The sequence below is a fragment of the Oncorhynchus gorbuscha genome, linkage group LG15 (genome assembly GCF_021184085.1).
Source record: "Oncorhynchus gorbuscha isolate QuinsamMale2020 ecotype Even-year linkage group LG15, OgorEven_v1.0, whole genome shotgun sequence".
NCBI classification, from domain to species: Eukaryota; Metazoa; Chordata; class Actinopteri; order Salmoniformes; family Salmonidae; genus Oncorhynchus; species Oncorhynchus gorbuscha.
This window is the reverse complement of record NC_060187.1, coordinates 62,311,366-62,326,515: the sequence shown is the minus strand read 5'-3', so window position 1 is coordinate 62,326,515 and position 15,150 is coordinate 62,311,366. Positions and strand designations below refer to the sequence as shown.

The window sequence follows — 15,150 nt, the reverse complement described above, 5'->3', positions numbered from 1 at the left end:
GTTAGTCATCTGTTTACTCCTGCAGCTGTTGGGTGTCATTGGGAGTCTGAAGGAGAAATCCCCTGATTCTATCTGCCATTGGTGACAGTTCCCCAGACCACATTATTCAGGTAGTTATCTGAGAGCAGGAGGAGACCAGAGGCTTGGTGTGTGGCTATGGCCCAGGACAACTGCACCAACGGACTGGATCTGAGGTGGGGGATAATTCACTCATCAAAAGCCTTGCGGTAATCATGCAGTAGTATATTACAGATAGAGGGTTTAATTCGTAGAAATGGTACCAGATAGAGCTTAGACTCGGACATGGCAACTATTGGACATGGCCCATCTAAAAGAGTGCAATTGAATTCATCCATATATTTAAAATAAATAATAATTAGCCATAACTCAAGTACAGTATAGTGTATTCCACAAAATGAAGACAAGAGTGTCCAATTTGGCAATATATTTAACTGATCTTATACAGAAAATGACACTTTGTAAAAATGGAAGACACACTCAAATAAAATAATCTGAGACATTTGTCATCCAGTAGCCATTATGACAGATAACTGCTCTCAATTTACGAGTCAAATGTTAATGCTTATTTCTGTCAGCTTTGTTCATCCACATCATAAATCCCTGTTCACACTCCCTTATCACATGGGCCCCGCTCATCATAGGAAACAAACCCCTATTTCTTATGAAGTACTTTGTCAAATCTTCCATTCCATTTTTTTCAGTTGTGTCAACAACAAACGAGTCTGTGTGCACGTGTACAGTACTAAAGACCCTGTAGTAGTTGACTAGTTAGATGTGCAATGCAAACCGCATAAAGAACTCCACCTCAAGGTGCCTATCAACCTCATGAAGGACTTCTACTCCCGTTGTGTGTCAGTGTAATTCCCAGACATTATTCTCTCACACAGGGATGACAATCACAGTGATGGTTCTCAGAGATGTTTCACAATCAGCTACAAGCATCACATTTGCCTAATGAAAGCTTAATGGCCAAATCAAATATCCAGCATCATTATCGTATAGTGTTATTACATCATCATCATCCAGAATTTGCGTTATTGATGTCAGAAGTGGTTGTTATAATGTGTGGAGAGATGCCCCTGTAGTTTAATACATGTCCTCTGCCAAGCAGCACATTTTATGCTGAAACTTCCTTTGATTTCCTTGATTTAATGTTTTATAGCGAACAGAGTGGGGACTCTTTACTGTGTTTTTTTTCTCATGGGGCAAACATAAATGCTTCTTTTTTAAATCTTAAAATAAACTTAGATCCATAATGAATGAAAGTCCTTCATTGAGCTGATTTACTCCACATTAACTTGTGTCGGATAGGATATAACTGATGGCAAGAGATTGCTATCAACGTGGCATCCATGTCAGAGCTGAAAACCATTGCTAGCATTTTTTTTCTTTATCTACCGAAAACAAAGTACACTGAGCATACAAACACATTAAGAACACCTGCTCTTTCCATGATATAGACTGACCAGGTGAAAGCTATGACTCCTCATTGAATCTGTGTAGATGAAGGGGAGGAGACCGGTTAAAGAAGTATTTTTAAGCCTTTGAAACAATTGAGATGTATAGTGTATGTGTGCCATTCAGAGGGTGAATGGGCAAGACGAACGATTTAAGTGCCTTTGAACGGGGTATGGTATGTGGCAGGTGCACCGGTTTGTGTCAAGAACTGCAGCGCTGCTGGGTTTCTCTCACTCAACAGTTTCCCATTTGTATCAAGCATGGTCCACCACCCCAAAGGACATCCAGCCAACTTGACACAATTGTGGGAAGCATTAGAGTCAACATGGGCCAGCATATCTGTGGAACGCGTTGACACCTTATAGATTCCATGCCCTGACTAATTGAGGCTGTTCTGAAGGCAAAAGGGGGTGCAACTCAATATTCTGAAGGTGTTCCTAATGTTAGGTATACTCAGTGTATATCTGTAGGAAGTGTTTTATTTGATGTATTTCGTTTTTAGAGTTTCTCTTATTAAATGTGATGTTGATGTTTCAATAATTCACTGAGACTGAAAAGGAAACCATTTTGAAAGGATCTGTATTTCTGGCTGTCATACAGATACAAACACGTAATGAAACAGATGGCACGTCTTAATGCGCTCTGACACTTTCCTTCGCAGTAAGTCGACATCTACCTATTTCATTTCCCGCTTTGTAATCACCAGGGACAAACAGAAACGGACAATGAGAGAAAATGAAAAATGCTATTCCATCAACACACAGAGTTACATTAGAAGATCGAAACACATTCTAATAGAATGAAGTGGGCTTTATGAGTTATTATTTACATAATGGCAAACCTTCAGCGAGGGCTCCGGCTGAGTACTTTCGTATAGCTACTATAGAGGGTCAAAATACATGAGGGTAAAGTATGCCAAGCCAGGAAATGTTGTGTCCTAAATGCTCGTACAATGGCCATAGGGAAGGTCTGCTCAGTGTAGCGATCTCACAAGCAGCAGGGACGCATTAGCTTTAATAATACCTTTGAACAGTTCTGTTCCGACAGTAACGCATCCCCCTCTGTTCTATTGAGGGACGTGCCAGCCTAGCTCAAATCAACTGACACCTCTCAGGAGCCAATGCCCTGTCTGTCTCTGTTCCTTTCCCTTAGCCGCTCAGCCAATCACCCGGTGGGGAGGTAGGGAGTATCGCTGTGGTAATTGTAATCCGGACACACTTTCTGCACCAGCTTGTAGTCGGTGCTGTAGAAGGAGATGTAGATGCAGATGACTTTGAAGGGCTTGGAGCACAGCCAGGACACATGGCTCTGGGTCTGCTCCTGGGGGCAGCTCTGCGAAGGGTCGTGGGAACACAACGACTTCCTGGCGCCCTTCTCCACCTTCTCGTACTCCACCCTGCAGTTGAACAGCTTGGTGTCTTTGGGCTCGAGGACCGTCGACTGCCGCAGCTGGAACTCCACGGCCTTGGTGGGCGGCACCAGACCCACCGACACGTTGCCCTGGCCCGTCGCGTTGTGGCGGAAGTAGACGCTGAACGTGCCGTTGCCGTGGTCTACGATCTTCCCGGTGATCAGCAGGTTGAGCTTCACGGTCTTGATGTTGGAGTGGAAGTCGCCCCAGCCGAACATCTTCTTGAACTTTCCGGTCTTGACGATGGGTCTCCTCTTGGATCGGGAGCGGGGGTCACGAAGGCTAGAGGTGTTGTGGAGCCAGTCCCAGAGCTCCTGTTTAGAGTACGGTTCCAACTTGTCATAGTTCAGATCCAGGCCAGACAGGTTCTTGTCATAAAAGGTCTGGGAGAGCAGGCGACTGATGGAGAAGTCCTTGCTGGTGTTTGTTGTCCAGAGGTCCTTAGCTCTCGACTTTGGGCTCTCTGACTTCAGAACGTCTGAACTTCCAGAAGCAGATGAATGGGCACTTGTAACCTGTGGAAAACAAAGAGATAATACAATCCTATTTCAATGATGGGATACAAAAGGCATGCCGTGAATGCCATAAACCATTAAAAAAAATAATCCTGCTGTGTAGGATCAAAAGTTACATGTCCTTGATATGTCCTTGAATCTTTTGTTCTGCCCCTGAACAGGCAGTTAACCCACTGTTCCTAGGCTGTCATTGAAAATAAGAATTTGTTCTTAAACTGACTTGCCTAGTTAAATAAAGGTCAAATAAAAAAAATGCCATTTTTGTGTTTTGTACCAATAGATCATACATGAACTGTAGATCTGAAATGGCAATAAAATCAATACCCATTTGAAATTCAGTGACGCTGAAGATCATGACTAATGGATATAGAAATAATATAAGACAAATTCAGTGCATGACATAATTGCCTCATATGAACAGTGTCTTTTATCAAGCGTAAGGACATTCCAATCCTGCCATACATATAGATGAATGAAGCGTTTATCCAGTAGCCTACAGACGTGACGCAACACCAGACTATTACCCGCTGAATGTACCCTGAACGGTTGATTGATGATTCCTTTACTCCGGCCCTCATAATAATACAGATGACAGGGCTAAGATTCCCACTGCACTTCACGAAGAATGGTGACAGTGATGGCCTAACCCCATCTGTGGAACGTGACAGCAGATCTATCTGGGCAAAGTCTTACATGTTGTACCTTTACCTCAGATCAATACTAGGAGAATAAGGTCTTCTCTCTTTCACTAAGTTCACAGGATGACATTGCGGTAGGGTAGTCTGTGTATTGCAACAGTTATAGTGCTAATGCATGTTGGATTTGGACATAGAATACTTCATTTGGAAAATATCAAATCTCCTTATTTTTGGTGCTCAAGCCGAATTTCAATCTCATCTTTGTTTCGGGCCAAATTTGACTTCATATCCATGAACAGTGCAAAAACCTAATTATAAATCTGCCAACTTGATTTAATTTGACATTTTTCTTCAACAATGTGTTATAAAGGGGGCACTATTTATGCATTGTTCACTTTAGTAAACTCTGGTTAAATAATCGCCTCCTTATAACCCACATTGTTGAAGAAAAGTCTTAAATTAAATCACACTGCGAGAATATAACGACGTTGATGGTATTTTTTGCACTTTGCAGAATTATGTTGCACTAAGAAAATGTCGCTGCAATGTGCTTTAACTTACACATTCGCCTTCTCCATCTGAAAAGAAATAGGGAAAGTTGAGTGGTTCAGTTTCATTGAACAGGAAGTATGAACCATCGTTCAAATAAGCCCCATTTATTTCCCAAGGCTTTCTCTTTCCTGATTCATTAGCAGTGGGCTCTCCAATGACCAAATGAAATATAGCTTTCATAGAGCTATAATTACCTGTGCTGCTAAATGACTGAAGCTCAATCTCAATGGATTCCCCCTACTCAGAAGGACTGCCAACCCTCCCCCCCTTCCCCCTGTTTAACCTTTATTTAACCAGGAGAAAGACTCAAGGTTAAAAGCATTTTCTTTTTTTTGTGCGAGGGCGACCTGGAAAATAAAATATTTTGTTTTCCCTTTAAGGATCTCACAACATATATCCCACTTAGTTGATTCAGACACGTTTCTCCTAAGCAATCATATGCACAATTCAATTTCAAAATGTTTCTTGAGAGCTAGCTTGGTCCTTGCGGTCTTGTCATGACGCTTATTATACTGGGTTCAACACTGACATGCAATTAGCTTTCATCTAAAGCACCTGACAGCCTGTGCAAACTGTCATGGTCGGGATTAGAGGGCCCCGTGTCACATTCGCAGAGACCCCAATTCCCGGATTATAACCAACCTGTAATCCACACTACAGAGATTAGGCAGATCAAGGCACTCCTGACTAAACCAACATTTACATCAAGGCAGCCTTGTCTGAGGAAACAGAGGAAAGGCCAAGATTACCTCGCTCTGTTTGAGAGCATGTGAGACATTATTTTCACATTTAGTTTCTTTTTTTCCGCTGGTGTTAAATGGAGGTGGAGAAACAGGTTGTCACCAACAGCTATAATGAGGTGAATTTGAAAAGTTTGAGGCATTGCTCATCAGACAGTTCTAAATCTCACCTGTGGCCTCAAACAAACCAGAATTCCTGCACATGATTACACAAATACTGGGATGATTTGATAATGGAGGACATACCCTGTTAAATACCCTACCGAGTCCTATTGAAAATACCCATAGACATAATGTGGTATACACAGTCGATGGATGTACCTGAATGTTATCTCTTCCTGTTAAGGAATCCTTTCCCTAGAGGGAGGAAGATACAGTCTGGTACTGTACAGTAGCTTCCCTTGTGATAAGGAGGATATGCTATAGGTTAAAACCCCAATATAGCAAAAATGTCTTGTTCTGATAAGACAACCTTGGTAACTAAAAAAACACCTAGGAGAGACTATTAAAAATGTGTGAGCTTTCATTCACTGAAATGGTACTGCAGCTGGAACTCGTAGGGGGGGTTACAGGGCAGACTTCTCTCTTCCGACGGACTGTTGCCATTTTAGCAACTAAATTGAAGTGAATTCTGGGTGCTGCTATTAGCCGAAACTCCGGTTAAAGAGGCATTAGAGTTGGAATGGTTGGAACCGGCTGTCTCTATTCCTATTCAAAGCAACAATGTCGTCCATCTTGTTTGGGTAGTTCGGAGTTGTTTGTTTGCCCTAGCTTGTCTCAGTATTTTGTGTTATAGTGGAACAAAATTGCACCATGTTGATGAATCTACATGAATCCAAGAATCATGGCCATTCCACCCATTCTATTTAGTATATAAAGGATCTTCACTGACATGACATACTTTCCTTTCAACTCTCAGCTACCATATGTGCCTAAATGAATATCAGACAGCACCTTACAGCACTGGTCAATCAGAACCATTCAGAATCTGTGAGTCCGCAGGGACATGATTCCATCGTTCAGTGAGCAGAACGGAATTGAATCTAAGCGCAGTGAGACTGTACACATCTCCAGGGATATGTTTTAGGCCAGATGTGGCCTACTCTTCTCCTGGAGAGCTACTCTCCACAGGGTTTCGTTCTAGCCCTAATCTAACACTTGATTATACTAATCAGTAGCTCTCCTGGGGGAGCTGGCCAGCACTCCTTTAGGGGATAGTTTGGTTGTGCTGATATCCAAATGAATCTTGGAAAATGTAGGATTTTCTTTCTCTGATGTTTTCATGGATCAGCTATAGCATTCTCAGAGATGAACAGAGATCAAAGTGAAATCGCCAGAGTTACCTGAGGGAGTCAGAGATCACGGGGCTTTAGAGTGAGGCATCTCAAGACATCTCAAATAGGTGTGAAATAGAATGGTAGACTATGAAACGTAGCAAACATAGGGCAGTATTGTCGTCGTGAGTTCTGTAGAGGATGAACACGGTCAGCAGTTGGACTGAGGGTATTACCGTGGCAACAAAAAAAATAGCCACTATTTTCTCCAACTCACCCAGAGGATAAATACATAATCACATTATTTCACACACGAGTTGGTTCAAAGGCGTCCAAAATAAGTTTGCGAGGTTCCCATGGGTCTGTCAATCTGTCGAAGGAGCTCGAGGCTTGAGCTTAGGATGCGGCGAGCACGAAACAATTATGAGCACCCCATTAAAGCATGGCGAAGCAATTTGGAGGCGAAGCCTGGAAAAACATTCACATCAAGTGGTACAATTGAGAGTAAACACTTTCTGTACATCCAACACTTCATGTTTACAGTACTGTAGTGACATTTTACATTTAACATAGTATTAGTTTAATATATTTGCATCATTATGCACTGAATAAAAGTGTTCCTTAAAAAAAGGAAAGGCTTCATTAGTTCAAGGGATAAAATGATTAGCGAGCCTAGTGAAGTGTGAAATTGAGTTTATAATTTTAAAGACTGCGAATTCAATTCGATAATGGGAATTGTATAAATAATTATTCATAATTCACTTATTTCAATCACTACGCAAACGAAGTGCTGATAACCCAAGGTAACTATTGAAGATTAGTCAACTTTGTGGGATTAAGTTAAAATAATGTGTAAGAGGCAAATTGGGCCTATTTCTCTTGCTTGTCTGTAGACAGATTTACCTCATGCAGGGTTACTATGTACCAGAAGATTAACACAATTGGGATGTCTGTTATGGCAAACTGTTATGGCATAACAATGAAGATATTATGTCAAGCTTATCAAAAGGTGAAATGCCAAGCGTTTGAAATGTCAAACTTTTCAACTGAATTGAGTGACTCTAATGGGAGATTCATCGGAGTCGATTGATTAAAATTAGATCTACGACCAATCGGAATGTGAATGACAAAATGTTTCCCTCTGCACACAACACAATAGTACATCTACTAAAAACAATAGATGAGTAAGTAAAGATGTAAAGGGAAATTTCACAAATGGTTCATCTTCATCATCTCCAGCACCACCCCATCAACATATGGGAAAATAGCGCTTTTCTATCTTTTGTAGTAAAAAGAAGATAGAGGAAGTGTTTTCAATGACATTATTGGTGTGCAACGTGTGATTTTAACCAATTATTAGTATGCATTGCCCACTAATTGTCTACTAATTGATTGATGTCATCATTGGAAAGATTTATCTTCCTATGTATTTTTTACTACAAAACATAGAAACGCTGCATTTTCGCACATGTTGATGATGGGGTGGTTCTGGAGATAATGAATATGAAGTTGAAATATGGTGACATTTCCCTTTAAGAGTAAAAGCAAAGACTGGTGCTCTCCAATGTGCTGAAAAGCATACTCAAAATATATATGCAACATATACATTTACCAAACACTTGTGAGTAAAAAAAGTATTTGGAAAAATGCTATGGCACAGGCAACATCTGTACATTTAGCTGGTAGCTTAGAACACAAGATTTCAAAAGAGAGAAAATTAGATTTTTACTAGATAATTGACAACAAAAACTCAACTTACCATAGAAATGAGTGACAGGAGAACAACGCACCAACATGTGGACTTCATTCCTCTTGGTAGACCTTCACTTTTCATGCCTACCTGTACGCAAATCCCTTTCTTGAAAAATAAAATAAAATGGACTATGTAAAAATGCCACAACTAGAGATAAATGACAAAGGGAAACCCGAAAAAGACCCTGGTGAAAATAGCAGGGATCAATCTTCAGATTGACTGAGGGCTGAAAATCAAATGCTCTGTCTCTGTTTTGTCTATTGGAAGATGTGAATGATACGTTCTTTGTTGCAGGATTAGTGGCGGTGTTGCGTGAATGGTAGTGCTTGTAGGTCTGATTGTCAGTGTTATGTGATGTTTTATAGAGCGGGAGAAAGAGAAGAGAGAAAGAGGTAGAGAGAGAGAGGGGGATAGAGAGAGGCAGGAAGAGGGAGAGAGAAATAGAGAGAGGGGCGAGAAAGAGTGAGAGAGGCAGGAAAAGGGACAGAGAGAGAGAGGGGTGAGAGAGAGAGAGAGAGAGAGAGAGAGAGAGAGAGAGAGAGAGAGAGAGAGAGAGGCAGGAAAAGGGACAGAGAGAGAGAGAGAGAGAGAGAGAGAGAGAGAGAGAGAGAGAGAGAGAGAGAGAGAGAGGGGTGAGAAAGAGAGAGAGAGAGAGAGAGAGAGAGAGAGAGAGAGAGAGAGAGAGGCAGGAAGAGATATAGAGGGAAAGAGACTTCAAGAGAGCCTTGCAATATAACTTTTCATTTGTGTCTTGAGAGACATCTAGTGGTACATCTAACATAATGGACAGTACACTGGAAAGGCATTCATCAACATTTTCATTGTAACTTAGTATGTTTATAACACTTTCTTCATTTATTTTTAGTAATACTTCCGATACAATCTCTACAAAATGACGGAGTCTTATCTTTTTGTACAACACACAGCTTGCTTCAAGAGAACCACCATCAGTAATAGCATACACCCATTTTGCAATATTCAAACTAAACATTTGTGAGCAATACAAAATAAATGTACACATATGTTGATCTTTTCTCTCTCTCCAAAAATTCAAAAAATATTTAAAAGGAAAACTGACAAAAAAAAAGTAAACATTCTCCTCATCAGCTGCTCTTCCAGCAATCAGGCAGACTGGTCGCATTCTGCCACTGTAGAACAACGGCGTCATATTTCCTCTGTATTCATGTACTGTGATGACGGCTGCTTAGATGGACCTCTATATATATATATACAGAATATATGATGTGATATTGTACGCCGGGAGAACGACTGCATCATTATAATATGTCTAAGGGCACCTATGATATGGGTCATTGTGAAAAAAGGACATTTAAATAGTCTTGTTCCTAGAGCCTTTTGTCCTAGAAAATGGTATCGTTTAACTTCTATCGAAATTCATCAATCACCAAATTCATCAGTCATTCATCCCATGAATCAATGAAATACAGTTTAAACCTGTGCTGCACCCATTATTAAATATGTTGGTTTCATGAATGTATATGGTACTGTATATAGTTGATCATTGACACAATAAGGCAGAAGTTAGAGTTGCGTGACATTAGAAATGAGATAAAAATACAATAGTAGTCACACACATCATTTTAGCTTTAGAAGTGTTTTGTTTTTTGCGAAACAAGTTATCTAAAAAATAAGAAAATCCATTTACCCATTTATCTTCCATGTACATATGGGCTATGTTTCATATTTAGAACATTTAAACCATTGGAAATATCTCATTGTAAGCAAGAACAGAATCAATGGTCCTCATTTAAGTCGTCTGTTCAATTTCATTCGGGCATAGAGAGAGGGACAATACCAAACAAACTACAGTATATAGACCACAAAAGATACTGGACCAAAAACAAAACGAGTTCTGACAAAATAAAATCTATACATATTTACTATTGATTCACACCCCCTGTGTTATAGAATATGGACATCATCTCCAGTTATCATGTATCCATGGCCTTGAAAATGCCCATTATTTTCACATTTAGTTTCCAACTGCATTTGGTTGTGTCTTAAGAGAGGCAATGTTCTATGGCAATACAACGTATAACTCATCATGTGCATATCATGCTGCACTAATATAGTGCAATAATTGTGCCTGAAACAAAGCAAAAGGGAGACAGGCAATAGATCCAGTAACCAGGGATTGTTTCTCATCTTGTGTTCTCGGTCTGTATATGTTTATCCTTCAAGATACGCCTCTGTCTAGGAATCAACCGGAAACCAAAAGTATCTCTTTGTTTGCAACCGAAGGAGATTTCAGTCAAAATCCAGAAAGGAAATGAATCCAAGCCTTTTCATGGAGATTTTCCTCCCCTTCCCTGCGGTGACTTTTGGCAACGTGCGAACCGCCAGTGCATCCTAAGCCTCCAGCTACTCAACGTTTCAGTGACGAGCAGAAAAACACGGCAAAGAAATGAGCTTGTGCTGTTTTTGTTCAAAGACAGGAAAGTTTGTCTCTTCGCAGCAGCCCTTCCGTTTGAAAGCAAAAAATGGGCAAAACAAAAAAAAAAGGCATTTTCCTCATAGTGAGTGGAGGCTGTGAAGGCGTTTGTTTAAGGAAATATCACAAAAGAAAATGGAAAAGGAGAACTGCTGCTTGAAATGGACTAAACCCAAATATGTCTAAGTGGAGAAATGTTTCCTCAATTCCTATCTCCAATTAACACATGAGGGCCCAAAATGGTTTCAAGATGGCCGTTGGTCTTCTTCTTCTGATCTGCAAGATGAAAACATCCCTGTCCTTCCTATGATGGGATATGTCTCTTTGTTTTTACGGCAGGTGGGGCAGGTCTCTGGAGGACTAGGCTACCCCAGAGTCCTACATGTCAGCGTCCCCATCATAGGCTAGGGTGAGAGGTTTCAATCGGTTGTTCATTTGCCTCTGTCTCTTTGGTTTCTTTGGCTTTTTGCTAAGAGGAAGAGAGGACAACAGGTTACTACCCTGCCTTACAATCTATACACTACAGTGCAAGTAAAACACCAGCAGCACTAGAAAGTGGCTATTACTATTATGTCAGTTCTAACATGTGGTTGCGATTGTTCCAAATGAATGATATCTCTATAAAATGGACATTTCGGGAAAAGACATGGGCATATCAAAAAGATAAAAAGCAAGTTAAAAGGTATTAGTATGTTAATTTGCATTAATATCTGTGGCCATGCTTCACTTGACTTCTATGGCTCTGAGCTATAAGGTACCTTTTGTATTGGCTCTGACAGTGCAAGAATATTACAGAGCTATTTAGCAAACATCACCATCCTAGGAAAAGAGAAGCACTATTGTTGTCCTGCAATTGTTAATGCCTCAAAAGATGCATGTGTAAACGCTTACTTCTACTGCATTTGTCCATATTTCTTGATGGTAACGTGAACGTGATCCTCCTCAATAATTGGTGTTCCGTGCATAACAAATGTGAGCACCATAATAAATGTGTGTGACAATGTATGGTAAATAGATAAACAGGGATGAGATGGCAGAGGGGATTCGATAAAAGCAGGGGAATGTTGCTCCTGCTCTAAAATATAGTAGCTATCTGTCATGGCCACCAGAGGGCAGTATGACATCATCATTGTGCGATTTTACATTCAAGAAAACAAATAAGTCTTCAGGAAAAGGTCAGAATGAGTCTTAATAGGGGTTGAATAAGTCAATGATGGTTACATCAGTTGTCACTAAGCCTGGTCACAGATTTTGTTCCAGGCCAAAACTAACACTTCTAAATGAGCTAATCTTCATCTTGAGATGTTGATTAGTAATTGGGTGTGTTAGGGTCTGGAGACCACTGCCCTAATGGTTTAGGTTAATTATTTGGTGAAGGTAAGCTCATCCTAAAGTCGGAAGCCTACTTACGACCAGGTTCTATCCGGAGCCTACCACCTACAGTATGAGGGACCCATAGAAGGTGATTTCCTGGGACTTCACCTGCACTAGCAACTTCACACAGCTGGTCAAGCGGGACACGTCATGTGACACTGGTGGAGGGGTCACAGGTCAGGGGTCAATGATTGGCACTGCAGCTACTTGTAGAGCTGCCTCTTTTTCCTCTTTAGCTGCTTTGGCTGCTTTGGCCGCTGCTTTGGCCGCTGCTTTGGCTACTGCTTTGGCCCAACTCTTGGCAATCGGGGCAGGTATAAGTCAACTCATGTGCATTTTGACCCATCCAGACCACCGTCCCATTGGCGTTGGACTCAGTGGCCTGAAGACGGCGGCGGAGGACACTGTAACTGCTGCTGGCGACAGATGGCATGAAGAAAACAAAACAAACAACAACAAAACAATAAATAAACCAAAAAGATGGGGGGGGGATGAACCGACTAACGACTAAATGAAAAGGTTCAAAATCTCAAATCTAATCGCCCCCCCCCCCCCCCCTCAAAAAAAAAAAATCACTACGGGGATTTTTAATGAATGATGAAGGGATGGATGAGTAAAAAAGGACAAGATCAGAGCGGACTCACCAAGCTAGGTATATCATAGACACTATGAACATGAGCAGTACCAGGGCTCCCGCTGTTACACCATATACCCACATCTTCAGCTTGCCATCTGTGGAGGAGGGAGAGCTGTCAGTTCAGCTGGCTACGTGGCTGACGGTGTCCGTAACACAATCAGAATTGGGAAGAACAATTCATTTGTCAAGCACTTTGCCCACGCATCAAGCAGAACTGGATTCTGGAAGGAACACAAGGTTGGTGATGGCATCCTTTTGAAAGAAGTCTTCAGAGCTTCCACTTAGTTCCGCAATTTACAAAATGGACATGTTTGGACATGCAATGCAAGGCAACATATGCCCGTTTCCATTCATTTCTGGCTTTGTAGATGTTGATCTGAATTGTGGTTTGAAGGACATGTCTAGACAGTCTCAACCTGTCAAAAATGGTAAGAGCCCAAGTTTCACTTACTGCCTCAGTGACATGCAGCACTCTAACCAGAAAGTACTATGGGGTTAACCAAGCATTTTGCTCTTTAGAAATGTTAAATCAGTTCATATTAGCTAAGAGCACACAAGAAAATAGCATAATACATAGTATCTCCTGTATTGGCTTACAATCCTGCTGAAGCATCTAGCCAATCATCAGCCAAGTGCTTCCTTTTCATTTCATGCACTTATTTGGCAATGATGAAAGAGTAGCAGAGACACATTTTCCTCTGATCCATACCGGTCCTCCCATCACTTCACATTCTTGCTATATTTACTATTGTCAGAAGTGTGTGCAGAAATGTAACTCTCATAAACCCAAAGCCGTAAAGGCTATTTACTGTGGTCGGTGTAGCTTCACCTGTAAGAAATAATACCCCTGCAGCATCTCTCTCATTGTGTTCACTACATCTAGGCTAGTCACGTAGCTGGTTCACCTGGTCCAAAGGGCTGCAGGTACCAGGTGCGTCCGGTGCGTCCAGGCTGTATAGTGGCAGGCAAGGTGGGGTTGATGGCACGGCTGGTCTTCACGTCAGTCTTCTTGTCCCCGGCTGTGGGGATCTCCAGAATGGGTATGGGGGTGCAGTGGTCCAGCTGGCCACTGGAGGACATCACCTCTGTGTAGCCCTCCTCGCACATACACACGCCAGCCTGAAGAGGGCAGTGTTACACAAATACAGTTCACTGCTGTGTTTGAATATGCTAATATCTGTCACATCCTTGCTTCCTCAATTCCTTTCAAAGCTAATTGGACGAGGAGGTCAGAGGGAGGGACCTTGGATCCTCTCCTTTGATGCACTTTGAAAGGAATTGAGGAGACAAGGATGGAAGAAGCAAGGATTTGACAGGTATTAATGCTTTTAGACACAACCACGGTTGTCAGCTTGTCACTATCTGGCCATGCTAGAATGGACTGAAGTGCAACGCGTTCAGAGCACAAACCTAATCTGAACCACTCACTCAACAGACTACCCGTGAACAGCTCACCTCAGTGCAGAAGGACATTGGCAATTGACACGGCGGGTCACAGGAGTTGTTGTCGTCCCCTGGAGGATTGATATGGGGGCATCCTCCTGTAGGTCAAAGGTCACCAAAGAAGGATCAGATGGCATGTGATTGGTAAGATCTTTAGGCTTTGATGTCAACTCTAATAAGGCCTATGGAAAGAAGTGCATTAAGGCAAGCACCGTTGAAGATTTAGCAGTGCCTACCTGTGACGTTGAGTCCATCAGAGCGCTGACACCAGGTGACGCGAGAGGAGCCTGACCACGTGCTGCTCATCCACTTGTACTCAAAACACTCCCCATCTGTAAGAGCACAAGACATAATGATCTCGATGAGCCATTAAGCCAGGTACAGAACAGAGCCAAATTGAATTCAGATCAGTTCTACTGAATTAAACGGAACTTCATTGAACAGAGGGTTTTGGTTCGAGTTCTACATTCTGGATGAAAGGCTCAGGCTTTTGCTAGGTGGCTTAGCATGAACGCTGTTAATATTTTATCAATATCTTCATCAGTGCTCCAAGTGACCCATAGTCTTTAGGGAGCCCTCTGATAACTAATCACCTGCACAACCAGTTCAACTCTATCATAAATAAGCAATCTAACTAAACATTTGGATTTTTCTCTCAGTGCGCGCTGACTGCAGTATCATCGCTACAATCAATACAATAGATTTTTATAGTGTTATCTGTCAGGGTATAATGATCTGGGCTGTTAATCTCCCCCTCTCTCTATTCCCTATATTGCTTCCTCTGCCTCTCCCCTCTCTCTCTTTCACTCCTCTCTCTCCTGTTCTTCCTCTCCATCCCATGTCTCGCTCCATCTCCCCCTGTCTCCCCTTCCTCTCCTTGTT

The 15,150-nt window shown here is 41.7% G+C and overlaps 2 protein-coding genes across 8 annotated transcripts in view; both read right to left on the bottom strand.

Moving 5' to 3' along the window:
* Positions 1–1,791: 1,791 nt before the first annotated feature.
* On the bottom strand, positions 1,792–8,804 carry LOC123997672 (neurexophilin-1-like). Its single transcript, XM_046302132.1, has 2 exons — positions 8,369–8,804; positions 1,792–3,405 (listed from the first exon to the last, which is right to left on the bottom strand). The coding sequence occupies exons 1-2, from the start codon at positions 8,441–8,443 to the stop codon at positions 2,644–2,646; spliced, it is 837 nt and encodes a 278-aa protein (XP_046158088.1). The 5' UTR covers positions 8,444–8,804; the 3' UTR covers positions 1,792–2,643.
* Positions 8,805–9,179: 375 nt separating this feature from the next.
* LOC123997671 (thrombospondin type-1 domain-containing protein 7A-like) overlaps positions 9,180–15,150 on the bottom strand; it is a 117,640-nt gene continuing 111,669 nt past the window's right edge. For 4 of the 7 annotated variants that reach the window (XM_046302124.1, XM_046302126.1, XM_046302125.1 and 1 more), the window contains 5 exons: positions 14,505–14,600; positions 14,281–14,366; positions 13,731–13,944; positions 12,833–12,920; positions 12,297–12,601 (listed from right to left, as the gene is read on the bottom strand). In XM_046302124.1, the coding sequence (XP_046158080.1) occupies positions 12,421–12,601; positions 12,833–12,920; positions 13,731–13,944; positions 14,281–14,366; positions 14,505–14,600 (665 nt within the window). In that variant the 3' untranslated portion in view covers positions 12,297–12,420. Of the gene's footprint in view, positions 11,284–12,296; positions 12,602–12,832; positions 12,921–13,730; positions 13,945–14,280; positions 14,367–14,504; positions 14,601–15,150 lie in introns of those variants that run through there. The other 3 variants (XM_046302127.1, XM_046302131.1, XM_046302130.1) reach the window with 2 other exon arrangements.

What these genes read in the sequence shown, in the direction of transcription:
- LOC123997672 (XM_046302132.1), bottom strand. Translation starts at nt 8,443, where the DNA reads ATGAAAAGTGAAGGTCTACCAAGAGGAATGAAGTCCACATGTTGGTGC. An exon ending in TCCTGTCACTCATTTCTATG is followed by an intron (nt 3,406 to 8,368) that starts GTAAGTTGAGTT and finishes TGTTTTCCACAG; the next exon opens with GTTACAAGTGCCCATTCATC.